The sequence below is a fragment of the Pelmatolapia mariae genome, linkage group LG7 (assembly GCF_036321145.2).
Source record: "Pelmatolapia mariae isolate MD_Pm_ZW linkage group LG7, Pm_UMD_F_2, whole genome shotgun sequence".
Lineage (NCBI taxonomy): Eukaryota > Metazoa > Chordata > Actinopteri > Cichliformes > Cichlidae > Pelmatolapia > Pelmatolapia mariae.
In genome coordinates, this window is record NC_086233.1 from 16,235,655 (window position 1) to 16,262,543 (window position 26,889).

General features: G+C 39.4%; 2 protein-coding genes across 2 annotated transcripts; both read left to right on the forward strand.

The window, feature by feature from the left end:
* Positions 1–1,272: 1,272 nt before the first annotated feature.
* Positions 1,273–11,243, forward strand: LOC134631690 (KN motif and ankyrin repeat domain-containing protein 1-like). The gene is made up of 11 exons (XM_063480248.1): positions 1,273–1,356; positions 3,667–6,085; positions 6,380–6,523; positions 7,039–7,147; positions 7,242–7,391; positions 7,535–7,622; positions 8,233–8,452; positions 9,416–9,558; positions 10,517–10,717; positions 10,984–11,082; positions 11,181–11,243. The coding sequence occupies exons 1-11, from the start codon at positions 1,273–1,275 to the stop codon at positions 11,241–11,243; spliced, it is 3,720 nt and encodes a 1,239-aa protein (XP_063336318.1).
* Positions 11,244–17,197: 5,954 nt separating this feature from the next.
* LOC134632003 (probable global transcription activator SNF2L2) lies at positions 17,198–24,861 on the forward strand. The gene is made up of 6 exons (XM_063480583.1): positions 17,198–17,501; positions 19,184–19,413; positions 21,704–21,809; positions 23,428–23,529; positions 23,656–23,800; positions 23,919–24,861. The coding sequence occupies exons 1-6, from the start codon at positions 17,406–17,408 to the stop codon at positions 24,050–24,052; spliced, it is 813 nt and encodes a 270-aa protein (XP_063336653.1). The 5' UTR covers positions 17,198–17,405; the 3' UTR covers positions 24,053–24,861.
* The last annotated feature ends 2,028 nt before the right edge of the window (positions 24,862–26,889 follow it).

The window sequence follows — 26,889 nt, forward strand, 5'->3', positions numbered from 1 at the left end:
TTATAAAAAGTTCAAATAATAATATTAGTTATATATTTGTCATACAAAGTTTTACCCTTTATTAATAATCGCTTGTCACTTCTGTCAGTGAGATTTGTATGGTGGCCCTGAGAGGTCAAACGCACTGTAATTGAAGAAAACACCAGCAAATAGAAAAATGCTGAAAAAAGGCACAAAACCCAACGGAATTTCTATAAAAACAAGGGAAAATGCCACAAAAGCTAAAACAACAACAAAAACAAAACAAAACAGTGAAACAAAACGGACATGTTTTTTGGTAAACAGCTGTGGAAGTGACGAGCTTCGTAAATAGCTAATAGCAGAAATGTAACTACAGTACTATGTGACTCGTGCAATTAAAGCACACATTACTTTGCTCCCTCACATCACCGATGAATCGCTGCTTCTTTGAAATGTGTCGGCGCAACCCTCCATGTTTTGTTTTCTGTATTTTGTGTGCGTTTGTAGGGCTTTTCCTTTTTGCTGGTGTTTAGGCTGCAGTCCCCTATCCAAACCTACCTGCTCCTGTGTGAAAAAGTAATGTGTTGTAAGTAAGCCCTGTTGTTAAATCATGAGTTAACTGTGATTGATAACATTTTTTGGATAGCACTAGCCTCACCCGGGCCTGATTACTGCCAGACCTGTTGAATCAGGAAGTGACTTAAATAGAACCTGTCTGAAAAAATGAAATATGCTAAAGGGTCTTAAAAATCAACATATCATGCTACAATTTAAAGGAACAAGAAGCAGAGTCACTGATATCTATCAGTAGGGCAAGGGTTATAAAGCCATTTCTGATGCCTTGGGACTCCAGCAAACCACAATGAGAGCCATTATCCAAAAATAGAGAAAATTTTCAACAGTGGTGAACCTTGGCAGGAGTGGCTGGCCTACCAAAATTACTCCAAAAGTGCAATGACGACTCAACCAGGAGGTCACAAAAGAACCAAAAACTGCAGGCCTCACTTCCCTTAGTTAAGGTCAGCGTTCATGAGTCAACAATAAGAAAGAGTCTGAGTAAAAATGGTTTCTATGGGAGAGGTCCAAGGAGAAAACCACTGCTGACTAAAAGGAAAACAAATGCTCATATCACTTTTCCCAAAATTTTTTGCAAGACTTGAAAAAATATTCTGTGGACTGATGAGACAACAGCTGAACATTTTGGAAGGGTTGTCTCCTGTTACATATTTTGTAAAACTAATACAGCATTTCTTGAAAAGAACATCATACCAGCAGTCAGACATGGTGGTGGTAGTGTGATGATCTGGGGCCATGAATTCTGCTCTCTACCAGAAAATCCTGAAGGAGAATGTCCGCCCATCATCGATTTGTGCCATGATGCTGATGCACACTGAGGTTATGCAGCAGGACTAGTCAAAGTCTGGACTTAAATCCAATTGAGAAGCTTTAATTGGATGTTCCTGGTCACAAAAACCTCCAGTGTGACTGAATTTAAACAATTCTGCAAGGAAGAGTAGGCCAAAATCCCTCCACATTCCTCCACAGTTATGTGAAAGAGTCATTGCCACTTTCACAAATGCTTGATTGCAGTTCCTGCTGTCAAGGGTGGCACAACCAGTTATTAAGTTTAGGGCAAGAACTTGTTCACACAGTGCCAGGTGGAGTTGGATAGTCTTTTTTCCTTAATAAAAAATAAGAAAAACTAATAAATCCTGAAGGGAGCACCTCTAGCTGTAGAATGACGATCCCTTCATTCTACAGCTAGAGGTGGATTTTCCTCTACCACATGGCTTCTCATTGGATAACACTAAAAGACTGAGAAGACCAGCAACCTCAGATTAGCCACAGATGAGTCAAGTCAGATGAACCAGCTGTAGAGATAAAGCCCTGTGATGGAACAGGCTGTTACAGAGACCCACAAACACTTGAATCAGCATATGATTAGTCAACCTTAACTCCAGCCAGAGAAAACTGTAATTTATTTCATAGTAATACCATTTTCATTGGTTCTGCAAAATAAACAGTATTTTTCAGATTGTTTATGTCTCAGTAGTATGCAAATAGCAGCTTGTCTGTGTTTTTGATGTGTAGTTTGGATTGACTTTATACACACCAATTTACTTACACATTTGCTGGGCATCACATTAGTTTTGACTCTTTCGGGGTATCAAGTTCTAAAAAATGTAAAAATGCAGACAGCTTACAAAAAAGATATCAAGTTGTTAAATCCTCCTTATCCTACTCCACTTGGCTTACTCCTCACATAAGTCATCATTTTATACATGTTAATTATAAATGCTATACCAGATTAGATTATATTAGAGTAGATTGTTGTATTATAGATATATATTAGATATAGATTTCAGTAATTCTTCAAACTAACTGACTTTCTATGAAGGGAGAACAAGAGAGGAAGCCTTCTCAAAACACCAGCATGCTGAGAACAGAAAGGTGCTTATCAATGAAAATGTGATAGGGGATAGCTTTGCAATGACAGTGTGTTGAGGCTAAGCCCCATCCTCCTGTAGTTGTGCAGAAATAACTATAATGTCTCAGTATTGCATTTCCTTTATGCAAGCACTGTAATGTTAGCTGTTATCGACTGTCAGACCTGGGATGAGAGAGAGAAGGAGCTCATACGAATGAGACAGCAACACCAAGGTTCAAAGTTAATTTGATGTGTTTTTCTTTTATTTGCAGACTTATTCAAAGTTTAGACTGAATGAAAAAGGAATTAAATCATTATTGAGACATTCTGAAACACATTCAAGGTTTTTAAGTCCTGAGGAATATGTCAGGTAATGATAACTGATATAATTACCACTAACCTAAATGCTATAGAGTCACAAAAATGTTTGTAATTTGTACATGCTTCTGGAAGTAATGCACGAAATGTACTTTTTGATAATAGGGGTTGTATGATGGAATTTATTGCAATTCCAGCTTAATGCATTTAACATTTACTATTTAAATATAGTTATAGGTTAGAATTGTGTTGTCCTAGGTATTTTCTTTGCTTTTATATTCAGTGGCTAAAATACTTGGAATATGTTTGTGGTTGAGAAGTCCTGCCAAGAGAATGGTTGGGCATTTACAGGGAGAGTTGCAGAGTAATTATAGAGTGGGCTCAGTCTATGTAGAGAGAGACATACCATTGGGAGAGAAGTAACTACTGAAAAAAGTGTCTGCAGGATTGGTAGACACTCCTCTCTCCCTCCTCCCCTTGTGGGACAGGCTCAGAGAGATTAGAGTCAGAAACATTTTGAAGTGAAGGAAGGCTTGAGACTCAGAGAAATGGTCACTGATCAACACTTACTAAGGTAAGGAAAGAAAAGGGAAGAGTATATAGCCTAAAGCCTTCAAGATTTTACTGTGTATTCATGATGATTCATGATGATTAAATGTTATTTAAAACTTAAATTTACAATAACTTCTTATTTTCTGTAAGATTTAATTGTGTGTATTTTTTAAAAAAGATTTTCCACCTTTCTGCATAATGTTTGGTCTGGATTTTTTCACTTTTATTTTTATTCTTTTGCTTTTCTGACTACTCTTTTCAGGGAGGAAGATTAAAGTACAGCTGTCCAACTATTTAACAGGCCAAAGCACTGGTTCCCTAACTACCTTGAAATTGATTACAGTTCTCAGTCTGAAGTGGACTGCATCCAGCGTGTGGACAGTTTCTGAGACGCCGCCACCATTAAGCGACTAAGCCTAAAAAGGAGGCCCAGGGTGGCCGGTAATAATGTGGACAAAACGCAGAGTGGCATTTCATCTAGTCAGTGGTATTCTGCAGAGTCCTTGTCATCATCTAGTGGTGATGATTCAAAACTACTGGGCATGTCCTCTGCAGCTCGAGGTAGACCACCTCTTCCTCCACCACATGGTTCCTTGTTGGATAATAATAAAAGAAATGAAAGTCTGGGAACCTCTCAGATACTAACTGAGCCAAAGCCTCAGCCAGCTGCACGATCTCTCTTCCAAAGTCAAAGCCCTGTGATGGAGAGGGCCTTTCTGGAGACCCACAAACCCTTGAATCAGGAGGTGACAAGACAATCTCCACCCCAGCCCTATCCCCGCCGACGACTGGCCAGCTTCGGAGGTGTGAGCTCCCCTGGGTCACTCTCACCTTTCACTGGTCTGGGTGCATATAATCAGAACAATAATGGCAATAAGCCTACTGGCACTGGACCCGAGGTACACCTCGGCTCATCCCTGGGCAGTAGAGGCAGCACGGGCTGTCTGAGAGTAAGTCCACAGAGCTCAGGTAGAACAACTCCAGTTACCAGTCTTGGCCCCATGCACCTGCAACATGTTCGTGACCAAATGGTGGTTGCGCTACAAAGACTGAAAGAGTTAGAGGAGCAAGTGAAAATCATCCCAATCCTGCAGGTAAAGATCTCAGTCCTTCAGGAGGAAAAGAGGCAACTAAGCTGTCAGCTCAAGGACTTGATTGAGAGAGAGAACGTCAATGATGTAACCTGGAACAGCCTGTATACCATTGAAGGGTCTGAAATTGAGATAAACAGAAATACCAAAAAAGATCTTGAAGTTAAAAGTAGCTGCACAGATCTGAAGGAGGTTGGGCAATTGACCAAAGACATGCAAGAACTGGAAAGGTCCATCAAAGTGGGACAGTTGGGAACATTGCATGAAAAATGTAACCCTCTTCATGACAAAACATTCAGGTCAGTCGCTGTGGGAACTGACAACGATATGGATATCATCTCGTCTAAGCCACCAAAAGAAAACAAATATGCATACACTGAGCAGGCAGAGATGAGGTCCATTGCAACAGAAGTATCTGAAGTCAGTCTGGGAATTTACACAGCACAGGAGGCAGAGCTTGATGCCCAAGAATTAATAAGCAGTGCCTTAAAGGAGAGAATTTGTCAATTAGAAATAGAGTTGAAAGAATCAGCTCTGGAGACAGAGTTGATTCGTCTGAAACTAGAACTTCAGGCTGCAGGAGCCAGGAACCGGGTTGACAAGGCCTGCTGTGCCAGACCGTCCACTGTAAGCATAGGCTCAGATGCAAGGCCACACACCAAAAGCCAGGGAGTGGGTAATCACACAGAGCTCAGAGATGCTTCCACAGGCGAGGAAAAGGAGGTAAAAACTGTAGGAGTATCCTGTGCACCTATGATGAGGAGTATTTGCACAGGACTGGATGTACCCATGAGCCTCTGGGAGGTCAGGGAGCGAGTGGAGACCAGCGACAAGGCTGTAGAAATGCAAGTTTTTACAAACACACAAGGAGTTGGGACAGAGATAAAGGTATGTGATGCAGAAAGCAACACAGAGGCGCCACTGGCAAATCTGAGGTCCAAGAAAGAGTATTGTTCAGTGGCTTGTGGGGATTGTTCTGTTGATGTGACCATTTGCGAGGCAAAGGAAGCAGTTTCACAGTGTATGACTACAGATCGAGTCAGAGGAGTTGAGCTTGGAATCATGGTATCACCCCAAACAGCATCGCAGCGTACCAACACTGTATGTAGTTCAGTGTCTCGCTTTACCAACACCAAGCACGCCTTCAGCACTGACTCCAGCACGAATACACTCCTCAGCACCCAAGACAAGCACACCAACACCACTCACACTTCAACTAGGACAGTATCTGTAGGCAATAGGGTCCGAGACGTCAGATGCACCACAGAGACCCGAACAATCGGTGTAGGAACTGCAAATACAGTAGAAAGTATTTCAAAGCAAACACCAGAAGCGGTCACCAGGGTAACTCGAGACACTGGAGTTGGATTCACAGACATTAATGAGAATTTCCTAGTTGGACTGAAAACTCGAAATATGGCATCCGGACCGTCCCATCTACCTGACCCTGTCAAAACAAAGAGTGTTGGTGTAGGGGAAGGGCGGATACGGGATTTTTCAGTTTCATCCAGGACACCTGGACAGAATTTCCAGAAATCTGCACAGTTACAGTGGGACCATGAGCTGAACCATTACATCGAGAAGTTGCAGAGGCTCCTCAGCATGGAGCATGGGGACCTGCTCACAGAGGACTGTCCTGATCATAACAGTGACCAAGGAGATCCCAGCTCCTACAATAGAAAGCCTATGGCACAAGGAGGGACAGACATCCACATGTTCAGTTCTCAACCAGCAGGTAACACAGCAAACCAAAAACATTGATTCTTCATAAAACATTTGCAAAGCTGATACCAAATTTCCTGGTAATTTATTACTATACATTCTGAATAGGTTGAACAGTTTGCGCTTGTATTACTTGCATTATTGCTGTCATTTGTATAGAATGACATAGCTCCAGATTTTTACACATTAAAAAAAACCCTGTTTTCTACACAAAGTAGGTGATGCAATTAACAATTTTTTCAAATCTGCAATGTTATGTTTATATGTTTCTGTCTACTATTGTCTTATTTTCATGCAGCAAACAAAGACTCTCAGTCCCAGTCTCAACTTTCACTTGTCTCCTCTAAGTGTGACAAAGCAAGTGCAGGACTGTGTCAGCAGAGCAGTAATGATTCAGAGGTGAAAAGAATGATTAAAATGATAGAACAGCAGACATCCTCTGGTTTACAAGGTAATATTTTTATTTATTTATGTTTAGTTATAAATCCTTTTTTTCATGAGATATTTAGTAAATATCCAGTTAGTAGGAATTTTGTTTCAGTGAAGGAAGTTCAAAAATCTTTTAGTATAAAAATATTTTATTTTGAAGCCACTCCCGGCGCCCAGTTTAAACTTGAACTAGGTTCAGGGGAAGTGGCTGGCTTCAGCTTGGCAAGTTCCCTTTTTGAGGGATGCATTTGCGATGTGTGGAATGATATCTGGTTTTGGAAGACGTTGTGTGCCACATAGCACTTTGTGGCTTAAGATCTAAAATTGAACTGCTTTGTGGGAGGAGCTGGTGTAAAAGAATGCTTTCTCTTTTCCACCGAGGCTTTTAGATGTGAACGAATGCATAAAGAATTGTGTGTTTTCATATACTCTGAATGTGACCTAGCTAGCCTTGTAACTGTTTTGCTATACATGCATTTAATGCAACATACTGTGTGATTTGTGTTAAGATTAAAAGTGCTTTGTGCTCATTTCTAGACAGGTCAGATAATGCTGGTAAGCCAAGGAATGTAATAAAGAAACAGAATGGTAACCAGTGCTGTAGTAGCAACAGACAGAGCATGAAGTTTATGGGTGTGACTACAGGGTAGGTGTCTAATGTCTAAACACATGTTTTATTTCTGATGGATGATGGATGTGGTATGTTCATAGATATTAAGCTCTTGTTTTATTGTCCTTAGGCTGGACCCAGTGTCGAATTATGAGCATGATGATGTAGACAGAAAAATAAAAAGAACATTTAGGGAATCTCCTCAAGATGTTGCCCAATCACGAAAGGAAAAAGACAACAAGGGATCAAAAGGAGCTGCGAGAGTGTATACACAGCAGAGGTAATCTGGGAGAAGTCTAAAAGGGTTCAAAGCCAATAAAACTGCAACAATAAAAAGCTTCGCAACAGCAGTCTGCATTACTGTGGGAGTCCTTTCAAGTCTGAACTGACATCTAGTAACCAATAGAATTTGGTTATTTTCAGGCGTAGGATGAGCGAACGGATGTTTTTTGCTTGTCAAGCCTTAAAGACGCACCTGAGTGATGACACAGCTTTATCCAACAGGGAAATGGTATGTTTTGTTTTACTATATTCAGTATGAGAGCCACTGAAAGTCACCACGGGCCTTGTTTGTCTGTACGTGTTTTGATTAGCATGGGTGTGGAGAGATGCTGGGCCATGGTGTGTGAAAGTATGTCTTTTCTAAAGAAGTATCCTTGCCATTGGATATGAAAAGAATTCCTCAGTAGAAGAATTTTTAGCCATATCATTTGCTTCAACGTGAGAATGTTTTTCTTTCTATGTGAAATAGACTACTCACTTTCACAGTAAAATGCAAAATGGGTAAGAAGAAGTGGAATTCAAAGGAAGTATATCAGCAAGGTAACTCTTGACAGCTTCCATTGTGAAAGCTGAAACACTATAAAGAATAACAAGAACTCTCGACATGCCTTTTTATGTTTGAAATAATGACAGATCCCTCTTCTTTTATGATGTCTTTTATAGAATTGTTGCTTTATGCTGTTTGTCTGTCTTCTTTCATTCACATCCCTGTAATTATGGGAAGATTGTGTCTATTCAGTCCTGATTGCTCTACTAAACTAATTTATGGCAAGAAGTATGTGTTTGAAAAAAGAAGTGCTGTTTTTGCATATATAATGCATCCTTTTTTCCTCTTGCAGCAGGACTGTCTGCACACACTCCAGCAAGAGTGGTTCTCTGTGTCCAGCCACAAGTCAGCATCTCCTGAAACTGTAGAGGACTACTTATCTACGTTTCAGGCCATTTCACCTTCAGTATTGCAGTACATAGTTAATATGGCTGACGGCAATGGAAACACAGTTTTACACTACAGTGTTTCTCACTCGAACTTTGGCATTGTGAAGAAATTGCTTAATGCAGGTACATCACCACACCACCCCAAGTACATATTTTTTTCTCTGTCCCTCTATGTCACGAGAATTAAGTTTATTTCTTTGCAGTCTGGACATGCTTAAAACAAGATTACAGACAAATTATGCTGCCAGGGCTTTTTTTAACTTCTGCAAAATGCCGCAAGAGTTGTCCTTTTAATTTGAATCCCCCAGCAAATCAGAGAAACAAGCAAGCTCACAGTTTTTTAGGGCGGAAACGCCTTGTGCAATTCAGCTGTACAGCTCAGAAGCCCATTTATAATCTGGTTTTGTCATATCATATGAACATCTTGGTATTCTTTCTAATAGCCACTAGGTGGCGCAGCAAGCGAATCCAGTGTGTGATAAGATACAAAGTGCTCCTGTCAAAAACTGGAAAATATTGATAAAAAAGAAGACCCTGGTTTCTTAAACCAGCATGGGCAACAGAATACATTGTTTTGACTGCTGGGTAGCTGATAAATGAGATGGGGGTTTTTTTGGAAAAGCTTGGAAAATACGAATTTTTTTTAAATAAGAAATTATGTGCTGGAGATTGCCTTTTGAAAATCATAATGACTTGTTTCAACCATTTTTCCAGCTGTGAATGAGTATAAAAGGGATCGAAAGGCAGAAACACTATTCTGGACAGTCACTTAATTATTTAGTTTGTCAGGACAGTTTGATATTTGCACTGGGTGCCCGACTGAACAGCTTCTGTGTATGTATATCACTCAGAATATATATCTCTAAGCGCCAGCCTTTTTCTGTGAATCTATATTGCATAACAGTTTTGTCATTTTTAGTCACTCACCACAAAAGCTTATTTGGAACAGGTCTTCCTTACAAAATAAAACTTGGCATTTGTATGATTAAAACAAGTGTGAATTGTTATCAGTACAAAATAATATACATTCTTCTTCCTCTTGCTTGTTTTTTCCACTGCCATCCATTTGACCGCCAATCACTACAGAGGTGTGCAACGTGAATCAGCAGAATTCAGCAGGTTACACGCCCATCATGCTGGCTGCACTTGCTGCTGTGGATAATCCAGACAACATGAAAGTAGTCGAGCAGCTCTTCACTAAAGGAGATGTCAACGCCAAGGCCAGCCAGGTCAGTATGTTCTCAGGTTGTGGGTGAGGAATGGTTAGCTGGCTCTCACATTACACTATAGTTTAAGTTTTTTACAAACTAGTTTTACAATTTTTTAAAAATTGCTGCAGCTCTCATGGCTTTCATTCAATGTGGGTATTGTCAAAATGATTTAATGCATCACTCAATCTACTCTCCTATGTGATGTCAGAAGATGAAACATACGAGGAACTGTGTGCAACTATTTTATTTTAAAGCAACTTTCCTTATAAGATGTCTCTGATTTTACTCTTAATAATTTTTGGAGTTTATTTTATGTAGACAGATAAATGTAACTGCTTGCATAAATATAAATACAATGAAAACAGTCTTTCCTTTGTCTTTAGCTGCTTAAAAAAATCCTGCAGATATCACAGCACTGCCAAACAAACGCCTGATTATGTGCGTCAGAATTCCTCACAAAGTTGAGATCTGCAACTTGTCATTTTTACTGGATATGCACCTCTGAGGAAATGCTACGTCCAAGGCTTGTTGGCTTAGCAACCGATGGCGCAGCTGCTGTGATATGCTGATACAGAGGAGCGGCCACACTCCTACGCGAAAAGATCAGTCCTAAGCCGACTGCCATTCACTGCATGAATCACAAGCTAGAATCTGCAATGCACGTTTAACCTTTTATGTTTGATTACATTTCCTGTGTCCCAAAGAAGAGAGAACAAACCATGAGACTGAGAATATTTTGCAAATAATTAAATTAAATGTAAACTTTCAAAAAGATGAAAATATTCATCCAGTGGCTACATTTGTGTTGTTTAGTTGAAATTCAGTGAATCAATATAACTGAACTAGCTTCACAGTCCCGCTCATTTTTTTTTCCTTTCCCCAGTCTACTGATTGTATCTTTATATTTGGAGATGTGTGACTCAGTATTACTAGCCCTGTTTCTTCCTGTGTTTGACTCCCGCCTTCTGCTGCCCAGGCCGGTCAGACGGCTCTGATGCTCGCTGTGAGCCATGGCAGGATGGACATGGTGCAGGCACTCCTGGCACAAGGGGCGGAGGTCAATCTCCAAGATGATGAGGGCTCCACGGCGCTGATGTGTGCAAGCGAGCATGGCCACGCTGACATTGTTAAACTACTGCTGGCACAGCCGGAGTGCGATGCCACCCTGACTGACAGTGTATGTGAGTCATTGCCTCTACTTTGCAGCTTCTGTGAGCCCGGTGGCCTCAAGCTGTGAAGCAGAAGCGCTCTTACTTTGTTTTAGATATTATATTACAAAAGCAGAGAGTAACCATTTGTTACAGAAGACACATTCAGTGTGTCAGGAGAAAACAAAAGAGATAGAAATGGTATGTAATTAATTATACTGAGGCTGTTTATTTTCTGTCTGTTATTGTGCGATAAACAACAGAAGCTCTTGTGGTGTATTTTGTGCGTAAACAGGATGAAAGCACAGCCATGTCCATCGCATTAGAGGCAGGACACAATGACATTGCAGTGCTTCTTTATGCTCATGCCAACTTCTCCAAAGGACACGCAGGGGTATGTGAGTCAATTTTTACATTAACACACAATATAAATGTGTGTGTGCATTTCTTCTTACATTGTATGTATTTTTGTGTTTGTGTGTTTCTTAACAGGCAATTGGTCGTCACAGTGGCAGGTCTCTTTCTTCTTCCAGTGATAGACACGTCTTTGAATGATGGGATGCCCCAAACTCTGATTTGATGCTACATGAAACTTATTTTCAGATGATTCAATATCAAAGCCCACATTGTGTATAACTTTGTCAGTTTCAATCTTATCAAGAGAATACAGTTGAATATTTATCTGTCATAATTCAGCAGTTGACAAAATGCTTTTCATTATCTAGTAGCACGGTATGCATACATGTGTATAAGATAACACTGGTAATTTCATATTTCATACAACTGAATGTGTATTACAGTAAATTTAATATAGTGCATGTGTGTATATTTCAGGAGAGCATGCAAAATTATCCAAAGTCCCCAAGTTAAGATGCACTTCAGTTGGGATGCTGTGTTAAATGGAAATAAAAGTAGATTGCAATGATTTGCAAATCATTTCAACCCATGTTTTTATTGAAGGTGGAACATAGAAAACATGTCAAACCTTTTATTCTTATTTTTAAATCAGGTTATTTTGAATTTGATGGCCAGAACATATCTAAAAACTTTGGCACAGGCCATGTTTATCACTGTGGGGCATCCCCTCTTCTTTTAGCAACACTCTGTAACATCTCTTTGTAACATCTGGGAACTGAGGAGACCAGCTGCTGGACCCTCTGGTAGAGGAGAATTGTCTCATTCTTATCTGATAGGCTATTCTAACTGCTCAACAGTTGTGTGTCGTCTTTGTTGTTTCAGCATCCAAACTCTTCTATGAAATCATGCTGCTGCAATAGATGCAGTAGCATTGTCTCAGCATATGAAGTATACTAAGATTATATCAGTAGCAAAGACATTACATATTTTCCTCTACAACCTGTACATACCTTTCAGCACTGATGGTGCCTTTTCAGAAGTGCCAGCTGCCAGTTTCATAGATACTAATGTCAAAATACCATCAGAGATTCAGGCTTTTGAGCTGTGTGCTGATAACAAACCAGACGATCCCTCTGATCTTTAGTCTGGAGGATGCAGCATTTATGTTTTCCAAAAAATCTGACCACAGAACAGCTTTCTACTTTGCCTCAGTTCTCTTAAAATGAGCTTTGACCAGAGAAGACAGATCATGTTTACATAGGGGTTCTTTTTTGCATGATAGAGCTTTAACCTGCGTTTATGGATGGGACAGTGAATTGTGTTCACACACAGTGATTTCTGGAAGTGTTCCTGAGCCCATTCAGTGATTTCCATAACAGAATAAATTCAAATCCAAATAGTGGCTGTTTTCAATGCCCGAGGGCCTGAAAATCACAGGCATCCACTATTGGATTTTCAGACTTGTTCCTTTCTGCACAGAGATTTCTACAGATTGCAGGAATCCTTTTATATTATGTACTGTAGATGATGAGTAAGTCTTCACAATTTTACAGTGATAAATATCATTCTGAAATTGTTCCATAATTTGTATCTTGCAGATACTGCCCATCTTCACTTCTGAGAAACTCTGCACTTTTTTTACCCAATCATGTTACTGACAAATTCTCAGTTAATCTTTTGTTCTTCCAGCGGTTTCTTTTTAGTATCTCTAAATTTCTGACCTCTTGTTGCCCATTCCCAACTTTTTTGAGTTATATTGCTGCCATCAAATTATAATTTAAATAGTACATTTTATTTAAACATTTGATTTATTTTTTATGTACTATTGTGAAAAGTTATTGGTTTAAGAGATTTGCAAATCATAGCTTTTTTATTTATTTGTTTATTTTTCATACAACATCCCAGCATTTTTGGAATTGGGTTTTGCTTAGTGCTAAGGTGAAATTTTGTACTATTTTTATATCTCATATTATTTGTAAAGTCACAGGGCTCAAATGTGCTGGGATAAAAGTAACAAAAATTACAAAGTGCAAAATCTTGACCCAGCCCTTCGTACTTAAAGGATCTGTACCTCAGAAAATATCCATGATACCATAGTAAAGTTTTGCATGGCTTCATTAAATATACTAAAGTTATTGACACCATACTGTGTACATTACTATAACTTACAGGAATATAGATGCATGGCAACATAGTTTACTATTTTAAATTCATAAGGATTATAGATTATATTGAAATGCATGTTTACTTGTTGTTTACTGTAATTGTCAAAATACCCTTTTTGTTCATGATTCTAACAAAAGTTCAATTCAACCCAAGTGGCCTTTTTATTTACATTTTTTGTAATCTTTAAAAACAGTTTATTTTTTGTCAAAGCTTTTACTTTATACTATGTAAACAGGGAAAGAAGATGCAGCATAAACTACTACATATCTGTAGCACATCTTTTTCTACCAATCATGGACAAAATGTACAAATAAATATCAGCAATTTAATAAATAAATACAGTCTGACAGATGACAAGATTAATACTAGTCCCATGTTTGTTTAATAGTAAGGAATTTTAAGGTAGCACGTTATTGTGTTATATGTGTTACACATTTGCTGGAGGAAAGGAAAAATGGAGCCTCTGATAATGTTTTTAGTCACACACAAAAGAAGGGTCACGTGAGCTCTGTCATTGTGTAAGAGATTTTTCAACTTTTTTGGGGGGGGGGGGTGGAAGGTGGGTTTCACAGTGCAAGGAAACAGAAAGGCCTCGACCAGCTGGTGGATTCAAACCCAGTACCTTCTTTGCTGTGAGACAGCAGTGCTTACCACTGTTCCACCTCAAGTATCTCAACCGTTTAAAAAAATAATATCAGCTGAGCCTTCAGCCAGGCACGAACACTTCTTTCCTTTTTTGGTTTGGCAGGCATCAATTTTTCTTCATCCTGACACCCAGCTCTTTTCTCCTCTTACACAGAAACTACCCACCATTCTCACCTCCTTGTTTCTACCACCTCACCAGGTATTGCCCTCAGTGTTCATCCTGTCCCTTCTCAGTTGACTATGATGTCTATCAGTAAAGTACCATTGCCTTTTTTCCCCCTATAAGCAAGATTATGTAGACCTTTTTCAAAAGATGACTATTAATGACTGAATTATTAGGCGAGTTTGTGACCTTACACTGCAAAACCTGGCCTTGATAGCTCATCAGAGTAGTCTTGCCTCTCTTGGCGTTTGTACTACTGGAAATTAAAAGCGAATTTCAGCTTTGAATGAGCTGTAAATCATTTATCAACCATTCAGAATAACCTGTGCCCTACAGTTCTCACCATTTTAATTAATATTCCCCACGAGCTTCATTGGTGTGAGAAGAGAGAGCGTGTGGTGATAATTCAATTCTGCAGCAGTCCTGCAGCTCAGAGATTATCATTGTTTAATTTTACGCTACAGCACTGTTGGTGAGTGAACATGTGACGAGTTATAAAATAAAAGAAAGAACAGATTAAGGGGTATCTCGAGTTTTTTCAACCTTTTTTTTAACCATTTACGAAGTACGATATTTTCATCAGTGAAACATGCGATCTCACAGTGAGTTTGTTGTATTTCCTTTTCCTTTTGTTTTCTTCATCTACTCATGTGATTTATATTTTGCCCATTTCCAGAGCTTTTTTTTAAAGCAGTGCTTGGGTGCACAAGACAGAAAGCTTCCATGAAAAGACAGATTATAAAATTATGTTGTTCGGCTTCCCGCTGCACTCGTTTCCCCAGTGTACCACTCTGTCTCCAATTCCTGAGAGCTTGTGTGACTGAGAGCACTCTGAATCATTTCCCAGCAACAGCAATAAAACACAATGATATACAAGGTCCACCATCAAAATTTGCTGTTGCCATGGTAACAGTCAGCAGTTTTCAGCAAGTGATTCTTGGGAACATTAGTCTGGAAAGATATCTCTATTTCACCGAGGTTAGCTAATCCGTTCATTTAATTTCCCCGTTTGTTTAAGCCGAAATGTCACCGCTACCATGTTATTTAGTAGAATAGATGCTGATGTAAGCAATCTTGAAAGCAAAACAAAATTGTTTTGTAAAACCCTAATGAATGTCATATGAAGCTGGCATGCAAGGACATTCAGCAGTCACAGTTTCGTGCCAGTGAAGCCCTTTGTACACTGACACATGCCATCAAAAGATATGGATGTTTCTGTCAGAAGGGTACATCTGTCTTCAGTACAATATGTTGCACGTGACATGTATGGACTTCTACATTAGATGGCTCATGATTTATTATTTCATGGTGCAGACCATCCTAGTGTATATGTTTGGGTTCCTGGGTTTTTACTGTGCAGTTATGTCATAATAAGGCTCACATTTAAATCAGGTTACATATTGGGCGATAAAAATACTGTAAGAGTTAGTAATTATTAGTTTTGTGCCATATCATAAAACTGAGACTTAAAAGGTTTTGAAAAACAGTCGCTGCAACAATGTCTGTGAAACATTCTTGATGTTTTGGGCCATTTGTCAATTTGGGACCAAGATCCAACAAACCACAAACATTAAATTAACTAATAAATGCATTTGTTGGATTTGGAAAAGACAGTGCAGGAACTTTGATTTGCTGTGGACAAGTCAAATCGAATAAGTTAAATCAAATGCGGCACCATGTATTGGGTTTTATGCTGACCGCACATTCAGAGCCATTGGTCATGTGTTCCTCTTACTGGTTTATTGAAGTGGGTGGGAGTTTTTTGGCAAAGGTGATGTCACATATTTCCCTGAATCAGTTTGATATAAAACAGCTATAATCAATATTTTGGTGATAAACCGATCAAACTCAGATATATGTATATATATATTATGTGTGTGTGTGTGTGTGTGTGTTCTTCCATTGTTGAATGATTGTGTCCATTGTGGTCTTCTGCTGCTGCTGTCCATTTACTTCTAGGATCAATGTGATGTGCCTTCAGAGATCCTCTTCTGCCATCTTTCTTATAAGCAGTGATTATTTGAGTTGGTATTGCTTTCCTGTCAGTTCAAATCAGTCTGGCCATTCTCCTCTGAACTCTGGCATCAACAAAACACTTTCACCCCAGAACTATTTCCCTCTCTCTCTCTTTTTTTTCTTTTTCCCTTTTTTTTTGGACCATTTGCTAATCCCTAGAGATTGTTGTGTGGGAAAATCCCAGTAAATCAGCAGTTTGTGAAATACTCCTACCAGCCCATCAGACACCAACAACCATACCACATTCAAAGACACTTAAATCACGCTTTCTCATTCTGATGCTCAGTTTGAACCTCAGCAGATCGCCTTGAGCATGCTTACGTGCCCAAATGCACTGAGTTGCTGCCATGTGATTGGCTCACCAGATGTTCGCGTTAGGGCGCATAAGAGTAGGCGTACCTAATAAAGTGGACGAATATAGGAGTGTATGTATACTGTAATAGGGTAGCATGGTATGACAAATGGCCTGGCGCTGTGCTGTCTGTGTAACTCGTGCATTATGATTTTCTCTCACTGAATTCCTTTCAGCTGAGATCCTCCACTTCACAAGTTTTTCCACTGGACAAAACGATGTTGCTCTGACATCAGACTTTTTGTTTTTGTTTTTTTGCATATATTTTTCTGTGCTGTTACATGTTATCCAGCAGCAGCGTTTTTGGTTTGTTTTTTTGTGCACATGTTAAGAAGAAAACTCTAATTGCTTTACAGAAACCACATGGCTTTGAATACTAGCCTAAAGTAGAAAAACTCCCCTTTTTTTTGTTTTTTTCTGCAATTGCTGCAGCTCAGCGGCTCGGACTTTGCAGAGATATTTTTTTTCTTTCCTTGCTGTCTCGGCTGAGGAATTAAGTGTAATCTGAGTCAATATTTATGCATTAATCACCCTGCTGGAATTCCGAGGCGGCTGCACATTCAAATGTGCTCTCGAGTGAACTCATGAATGTCCGTGCTGCTTTCAGGCTTGGACTCCTGGTTCCAGCAGGAGTTTCTTGCTTGCCTTAGTTGATAACGAACAGCACGATCCCTCCAAAATACAGTGCAGATTTTTTTTTAAGAAATAATAACAATAAAAAAGGACCCGACAACTTTAACAGCGGGGTAGGAAGAGAGAAAGAGAGAGAGGGAGAGAGAGAGAGAGAGAGAGAGAGAGAGGAAAGAAAAAAATAATAACGTCTGGCAACAGTCGATATTAAAAACATGCAGAGGGAGACAAGCTCGGGGCCTTCCAGAGTCAGGAAAAAGACTTCGGAGAGCTGCAGACGGGAGATGGGTATGGCATTTGTATTTTCCCCCTGCCCAATGATTTGTATATGAAAACATAGCGCTTTTATTCTCCCCCCTTCTGGGCTCTGCTTCTGAGTGATCAGCTGATGAAGAGACTAGCAGCTCGCCGCTATGCTGGCTTGCTAATTCTCTCCCCCACAGCTGCAGCCGATCCCGATAGCCAGCCTGCAGATTGCAGTCAGGTAAATATCCTCCTCCATGTCTTTTCTTCACAGGCTCAGGATTCAGCCAGGGTACATCGCATGGGAAGAGAGGAAGAGAAGGATAAAATGTGTGTCTATGTGTGTGTGTGTGTGCGCGCACGCCAAGGAAAGAGAGAGAGTGTATGCGTGTGTGCGCGCGCGCGTGTGTGAGTAAGAGGCAGGGAGAGAGAGTGTGTAGGTGTGTGTTGTAACAGATGAGAGGGAATCTTTGCCAGATTAGTCAGGGAAGAGGCAGGCTTGTTAGGAGATAGCACAGGCATGGAGCATCACATGCACACTCTGACACCCTTCCACTCCACATGCACAGTCAATCAGGCAGCTCTCAGCTGTGTTATACATCTTTGAGGATTACCCTCTATCCCTCCAGTATTCTGCTGGAACGATTGCTTCCCCTTAGAGGGAGTAGCGGGGCTTTTCAAAGCCTACATTTGAGCCCCGAACAATGATGAGCAGGATTTCTATTGTTGTCTCTAGTGCTGTTGTCTCCTCTAAGTCAGCTTTCTGCTATGTCTTTTTTATGGTTGGAAGTGCAGGCATGTATCATCAGTCCTGGGTTGTTTGTTTTTTTTGGTTTTTTTGAAGGGGGGGGGGTATTGTTATTGTTTTTCCATTTTTTATAATTCTGCATGGCGCCGTTCACTGCTCCTTGGATCAGTGTGTGTTAAATATCTTAAGTTTGCGTCCTTGAGAGATCAGCAGGCGTGCTGTATTATATGATGTGAAGGCTGATGTGTGTACTGTATGATACTGTATTATTGATGCATCAATATTCTGTTCAGATTGGACAGCATGCCTTCTCTATCCCCCCCCCCCTCTCCAGCTGCTGCTGCTGCTGCAAGAGCTGCTTGTGCTGCATGCACACTCACTCTTGTTTCTGGCCTCTAATTGCCTTTGTGGAAAACACAGTGGTCGCTGCATATTAGAAAAGGAGCGGATGAAACGGTTGAACATAACTCGGGATGCAGTACGCACCCTTGTCAAACACCACACACCTAAAATAATGATTCCGGCTCTCTCTTTTTTTTTCTGTCTCTTGCATGCACGAGGCTGAGTGCAAAGCAGCAAAATATAGATTCATATTTATGGCACAATAGCATTTTTAGACTCTGTGCTTTGGCAGAAAAGGGCTTCCTCGAATCCATTCCGACTCGTCGTGCATTAAAAAATAAGCATCCCCTCAATAATTATCTCACATCAAAGCCCACAGATCAAATAATCTGTCCTAAATTTGCAGAGACGGCACTGGGTTGCTTCAGCCCATGTAAATTCAGATGCTATTGTAATAAATAAATGAGTCCTGATTCATTTGAATACAAAACCATGCTCTGTAATTCCGAATGCCTGAATTCCAGCTGCTAATTAGATGGAGACTTAGAGTGCTTTAATTTGGAGGTTTTAAATTTAGAATCTGCAGTTTGTCGTCTTAAGCGCTTCAGGTTTGCGTCTGGGAAAAACATGTACTGTGCGTTTTCCCGAGAGCTTTGACATGAAAATCAAAGAGGCCAAGTTAGAATAAACAGAAAATAGAAGTTTTGAAATGAACTCTTTCCTCCCATTCTCTAGCAAATATTCTCTCTCCTCCTCACAGTCTTTGTGTTGCTGATGTAGGAACTAAACAAAAAGAAAATACATGTGCATTTACAAGATTTCCCCACCCACAGCTCGAGGCAAGAGAGAACGGTTCTCTAGAGGACATGGAGGAGGACATCAGTCTGAAGAAGCGTAAAGGTGATCATCAAGCAGTGAAAGACCTGAAGGCTGGGCAAGAAACTGGCGAGAAAGTCAAAAGGAAGCGAGGGCGCCCACCAGCTGAGAAACTCCCTCCAAATCCACCTGAACTCACCAGAACACTGAACACACTGGTGGATATGGTCATGAACTACAAAGATGGGTGAGGGATGTGAAAGATGTTTGGGCTGTGTCAAAAAAGTCACTATTTTTAGATCTCTTTTTAATTAAAAAAAAAAAATTAATATAATGTTTTATTTGGTAATATTAAACTTTTGATAAGCATGATCTCATTCATACTGATTGATTTTAGTTTTTTCCATGTAATCTATATTCATTATGCATAAATTTAAATATTTCAAGCTTTTTTGTTTTTATTTTGACTATTATGGCTTATACCGCATCAGTGTGGCACGACATGGAGGTGATCAGCTTGGGGCACTGCTGAGGTGCGACTGAAGCCCGGGTAGCTTTGACAGCAGGGTTTAGCCTGTATTTTGGGGTTTGGTGGTTCTCATCTTCTGTTTGACGAAACCTCATGTATTCTACGAGCAATTGGGAAATAGATTTGGGCCTGTGCTGCCAAGTCCTCCTGGAAAAGGAAAACCAGATCCCCTTCAAGCTTATGAGTAGATGGAAGCATGAAGTGGTGTAAAAATCTCCTGGTAGACACCTGTGTTGACTTTAGCCTTGATAAAATACAGCAGACAGACTGCAAACTTTGCACTGGACACCTTGGATTCAGTGGCTTTTCACTCTTCCTCCAGACTCTAGGGCCTCAATTTCCAAATGAAATGCGGCATTTACTTTCATCTGAAAAGATGACCGTGGGCCACTGAGCAACGGTCCAGTTGTTTTTCTCCTTAGCCCAGGTAAGACGTTTGTGATGCTGTATCTGGTTCAGCAGTTGGCCGATGTCAAGAATGCAACAGTTGTAGCTCCTTTCCTGAAGAAAGTCTTTGCATAGTGGCTCTGACTCTCTTTGTGAAGCTCTCCCAAGTTCTTGTGTAAACTTTTCCATTAATATACTTTAGTACAGCACGTTGTATATAGCAACCCCTTTTCACTAATCATCTTCTGTGGCTTACCGACCTTGTGGAGGGTGTTGATGATTGCCCTCTGACAACTGTGAAGTCAGCAATCCTTCCTGTGACTGTGGCATTATGTACTGAACTCAAATGAGACATACACACTATTTAAACTTTAAGAAAAAGATTCTGTTAATCTAAGGTACTGGATTTCTGATTTCCGTGAGCTATAAGCCATGATCATCAAATTGAGAACAAAAAAGGCTTGAAATATTTCACTTGTGACAAATAGAGAACACATGTAGATTCTAAAATTACATTTTTTGAGATGGTCTTGTAGTTACAGCAATTCCTACAAAACTGTACACCTGATTACGGCTTAAAGGGGACCTGTTATACCCTATTAGACAAATTTTTGTATAATGAAGTCAGCATATGTGTAAGTAATCCCAAAAGCCAAAGCTCAGGGTTCAGTATAAACACACTCAGAGTTTTCAGCTCTTTGTGTTTGTATGGTGTCAAAGCGAGGGGATATCCCTGATGCAGTCATTTCAGGCACTCAGCTCTGATCGTAGGCCCAGTGGCCCCCACCCACCTGCTGTTCAAACCTTCTGTTTGCAAGGAACAGCCAGCCAGAACAAAGCTGGTTCAAAGGAAGCGGCCAAAATAGTTTGGTTCATACAGTGAATAAACTGTGGTACTGCACCAGGGTCTAGGATGATGGCACAAGCTACTGTAGCTGAATTCAAGACTAAAAACACGGAATTAGAAATGACCGTAGTAGGTCCCCTTTAAAGCTGATTGATTAAGGGATTCTTTTGATATTATCATTATTATTGCAAGTATTATATTTAAGTAAATTGGTCTATCCAGGGACAACAGCACTGTAGTGCAATGGTTAGTTCTGTTGCCTCAGCAAGAAGCCAGCTGGACCTTTCTGTATGATGCATGATCTTTGCATTGCAGAAAACGGATGGATGGATGTATGGATTGTGCAGTGGGATATTTTAACAAGAGAGTTTTAACAAGAGAGTTTTTTAGCCTAGCGACTCAGTGAGGAACCAGAACACTTTTATTTCTCTCACCCCCTGCTGCTGGATTGAAGCAGAAGTCAAAAATTTCAGCTTTAAACGTTTTGCTAGTCTAACCTAATACCTCAAAGGGCTTTCAGGGAAACCTGCCTTTAAAATCCCAGTGCAGCTACTCACTTTGTCAAGTTTTGAATGCTGAAGATTGAATCAATCAGCAGTTTATTTTGGGATTGTGCCCCCTTCATAATTTAGTCATGAAAAGACATTGTATGTAAGTCTGGACTGCAAGAAAACATTATCAGGAATAAGAAAACAAAATGTCTTACAGATATTCACAGAATAATTAAACATTTTTCCTGTTGTCACAAGATTAAAAGAAACATTGTGTTTCTAGGTTGGGACGGCAGATCAGTAAAGGCTTTGTGCAGCTTCCCTCTAAGAAGGAGGTACCTGAGTACTACGAACTGATCCGAAAGCCTGTGGACTTCAGAAGGATCAGGGTTTGTGTCACTGAATACCCTCACAACTCCGACACAATACAGATTTCACTGTGACCTTTTCTACGAAGATAAAATTGAATGAAAAGGGGGTGAACCATAATACATCAATGGCAAGTGGGAGTCTGTATTCAGTATTCAAAACCTTCATTCAGTAAACAGTGATTAAGAGGACTTAATTAGAGCTTAGGTATACTATATAATACAGATATGTCAGTGTATTTTAAATACGCATGGGTTGAACAGAAAGAGCCTTAGTATTTTTATGCTTAACAGAGTCCACAAAACTAGAACTTTTTTATTTATCGCCATTGTAAGAGCTAAACGCTAGCATGTTTCTGTCAAGCTGATGGTTTAGCACGTAGGTTTACCATGTTCCCCCCATCATCCTTACAGTCAGACTGTAGAAAATACAGCATGTGGTGTAAAATTGTTTGTTTTTTTTAAATTAATGTAATACACACATACAAACAACCAACAAAGGCCAACTACACATTAAAGGTAAAGTCAGTTGATTTTTGAAGATTAGAAAAAACAAATGTTGTACACATAAATATACTAAACCACACGCAAACACAAACATGCTCATTTATACCCAATGTTGTTGCAATTACTTATTATCAACAGATTAGTGCCTCCAATAAGCTGACAATAAGTTGACTAAACAACAACAGCTGGTTATAAGCTAACCTTATGCCAGCTAATGTTAGGCTCGAATGTCCCAAAAATCAAACATTGCCTCTGACAAACAGTTTGATTTCATTCTCACAGCGTAGGAGAATTTATTCACTAAGTGTCCAAGTCCAGCAATGTTACATCCACTTCAAAGAAACTCGTACTTACAATGGCTAACAGCAGCTAACAGAGGCTAACAACAGCAAAAACAGCAGCACTTAGCGACAGAAAAGTTCAGGATATTCTCAACAACTCACTTCAGTATCGCCGTCATTGGACAGAAGTTAGCTTAATTGAGTCATATTGGACTCCTTTTGTAAATCTTTACACCCTCCTCCAAATTTAACAGACATGGACACATACTGACAGCTGAGGTCAGTGAGTAAAGTAAACAGATGGCGACCAGACTTGTTTGTCCTACAACAGCCACCATAGCTAGATTTATGCACTTGGGAGAGGTAAGAAAACATAATTCAGTTGACTGCAATGTGCAATCTACTGACATCTAGTGGTGAGATTTTGTACACTGCACCAACTCCAGAATATCACTTTGCCAGCCAAAATGTAGTTTCCGCACCAAACTTCCCATAAAGTCACAACCTGTTGTGTCTACATTCTGGCTTTGCTGCAAAAAGATTAACAGTAGTCATGTGACATGTGACGGTGCTGGTAGCTATTTTGTTACCTTCTCCGTTTGTTTGAGGTCTTGATGCTAAGATGACTGACAAGTCTAATTTCTTATTTAGTGTACAGACTTGAAGTGAGTGAGTTTTTTTCTCATTTAATTCTCAGCAAAAAACTGAATAAGTGTTTTTAGAAAAGTTCAGGAGACAATCAAGTATCTTTGTATTTTTGTCCTTTTTTTTAAAAAATAAATAATGAACCAAATTAGTTTATAGTTTTATTGTTGTTGTTATTTGTCTGTTTTTATTACTGTATTTTGTAGGAACGTGTTCGCAATCACAAGTACAGAAGTGTGGGAGATCTGGAGAAGGACATTTTCCTTCTGTGTCACAATGCTCAGACTTATAATCTGGAGGGATCTCAGGTGAAGGGATCTCAGGAGGAATTCTTTCATTCACAAGCAGCAAAATACTTTTTCTCCACGGTTCCTGTTATAAAAACTCTGATCGCGTGTCTGTGTGTGTGTGTTTGTGTGTGTAAATCACTGCAGATCTATGAGGATTCTATTGTCATTAAGTCTGTTTTTGAGAGTGCGAGACAGAGAATCGTCACAGATGAAGAACAGAAAGAGACCGTTAGCGCCAGTCACAGCAATAATGGCGGTGGAGCTGAAGACCAGTTTGTTCCATCAGCAGGTGAGGGCTGTGTTTTAATAACTAGGGTGAATGGAGAAAAAGGAGTATCATTTTTGTTTGTCTGCAGTAGTGTTTTGCATTAGACTTATCATATATTTCTTTCCCTTTTTATAACCAGTGAAACCATTACCAGTTCAGATCAAGAAGAGGGCTAAGGAGCAGAGAAGCAGAAATACTATGGCCAAGAGGGTTCACAGTGATTTAGACAGCGATGAGGATCTAGAGGATAACACCACAAAAGATGAAGGTTGAACTAAAAGACCCTGCTCTTTTTGTATTCTTGTCCATGTCTATTCTCTGCCACATCCCTTTTCATTGGTTTCTTTATGTTGTTGTTTTTTTTTAATTAAAAGAAAGCTCTTTGAAAATAACCATGAAAGGACTCCTCAATGTGAAGCACTTATAAAACAGTGCTTTTTTTAGATGACTCACATCACTCAAACACATCTTGCTGCACAGTGCTGTTCTTCTCATTTAGCTGGTCTTTTATAAGAATTATGATTTACGTTTTATCTGCTTTAGTCCCCGTGATAGCTTCTGCAGATATAATGTAAAGCACCAGTTTCATTGACTGTTTTTAATCAGTATATTTGATTGTATGAAATGCCTTCATATGTCTTTGGAGCATGATATGTATCTCTGTCCTGAAGCTGGCTCCTCCAGAGGAAAACCTGATGATGATGTGTTCAGGGCCAGGGCATCGAAGCACACAGGAAGGTCTGTATAATGAATCGGAGATGAGCAAATTAAATTTGTTTAAAGTCTCTGAATGTGATTTTTAGAGTGGATACAAGTAAAAAGACGTGACAAATACTGGTAGTATGCCTTTTGTCTGTTTCTGATACTTGATGGAATAAGTTTGGATCTAACCAAGGGTACTTAAGTCAAACATTTGTATCCCTTGTGCTACAGTATATTCACATATTGTACAGTTTGTGTGAAAAATAACAAAATTTCTTTTCATTTACTCTCCTACTATTTGGGGAGGATGGAAGACATCATTGTTAAGACAATCCCTCAAAAACCTGTATCACTTAAACACTTGCAAAATAAATTTTACCGAAAAGTCCCACTGGTTGGTATCGATTATTTTTAACCCAGTGAACAGAACGAGATGTAAAAATGTTTATGTATTTGAACTGTCAAATTTTTCTTTTAACTAACAAACATTATGGCCCTGATTTAACTCCATATCTGCCAATAGATGGTGCAAGAGAACTGTTTGTCTAGATCTCTGTCTATACAGAGACGGAGTGAGACAGAATTCCTTAAAATATCACATTGTACAATATCATGTAGCAGTTTAAACAGTATAAGAAATAAATGCAAAGAAATGTGATAAATGCTAAGTTTATATTTACATATAGTGCAATTTAATGTTATTATTATAGCGCCAAAGGTGCTTTATATTATTAGGTAAAGAGCATACAATAACGTACAGTAATATAGAGAAAACCCTAAAAAACAAACATTCCCATGTGAGCAAGTACTTGGCGACAGTTGTAAGGAAAAACTCTCTTTTACAGGAAGAAACCTCTGGCAGGTCCAGGCTTAGGCAGGGGCAGCCATCTGCCTCAAATGAGAGAAAGAAGGCACACATGTCCAAAGAGAAATTAGGTAAAGATGTAGCCATAGTTACAGTCACAGCAGCTATAATGTAAAAAAACAAATATCACACTGATATTGCACTTTTTCATCAATAGTTTCTTTAAAATTGTGAGATGGACAGTGGGTTTATGACTGGCATGCACAAATTGCACAAGCTCTTAGCTCTCTTGTCATATGTGCTCATGGAACCAGGTATAGCTGACGGTAAATTGTGATCAACAGCTCTAGCATATGCTTCAGTCATGTTCTCCAGTGTTACAGCAGTTACATATGGGCCCATCTGTGGCAGTGTCACAGCCTATCTGTGCCCACCCAGTCGCCCATCTTGAAGACGTTCAATTTAGAAAAGATAAACGGCAAACAAATATAAATAGCATAGAAGCCTTCTCTGATTTATATGTTGAAATTTACCCTAGCTACTGAAAGAATTTCAAGGCTTTAGACACAAAGCTGGGTGCTCTCATGCAGAAAGTTAGACTGATGCAGGCTCATATCTGTTGAATAAACCAAAAAAAATTAAAGATATACAACTACTCACTGCTCACTAAGCTCAATGATCAACTCCATATGTTTTCATGTAACCCATAAATAAACAGAAAACAAAAAGTAGTGCTTTTCTGTGTCATGTTACGTTCATCTGTTTCTTCATCTTCTGCCTGTAGTTTCATTAACACAAATAACTTTTTTCTCTAATTCTTTCATATTAATTTAGGGAGATTAAGGTTCTTTAAAGATCAGGTTGCATCTCTTTAGCTTGTAAGATGTTCTGCTTTCTTTGCCAACCAACACTTTACATTACCTATGCTGTTTTGCACTGTGAAGCAAAAAGGAAGGTTTTGGGTTTATATAAATCACTGGAATTCAATCATACACCCTTAAAATTAACAAAACAGCCAACATGGAAGTACCAAAGGTGCAGTTCCACTAATTACCACTTCATGCTGTTTAATAAAGTAAGTCAGTCCTCATTTCTATAGCTTATTTCTTTTACCCCCAGTCATTTGTCTGGTGTTAGTTGACAAGTTAGTGCTCCAACATATCACGGAAGGCTTCACGTCAGTAGTCCCCAAACCAATGGGTTACATCACACAAATATATCTACATATATAGTGTATAGTGTCCATTGATCTCGTTCGGTAAAAGCTACAAAAAGCTAAGTTGTTTCCTAGGTGAAATAATTTGCTCTTCAAAATTTAATAAATTGGAAGGTGTCAGAAGTACAAAGCTTTTTACAGGTACTTACAGATTAACAACATCCTCAGAGCAGCTAAAAGGTGTAGGCTCTTACAATAAATAGCTCTGGGAACAAAATGGCACATAGGACTATATCTTTGTGATGAAAACCTCACAGAAAATTACACATAAACCTAATGGAAGTGCAAGGATAGAGATATTGCTGAAGGTAGCTGCGCTAATGGTTTTTTCAAATTAGCGCAGCTCCAGAAGGTGACTTTAATCTGTTGAGAAGACAATCTGTTTTT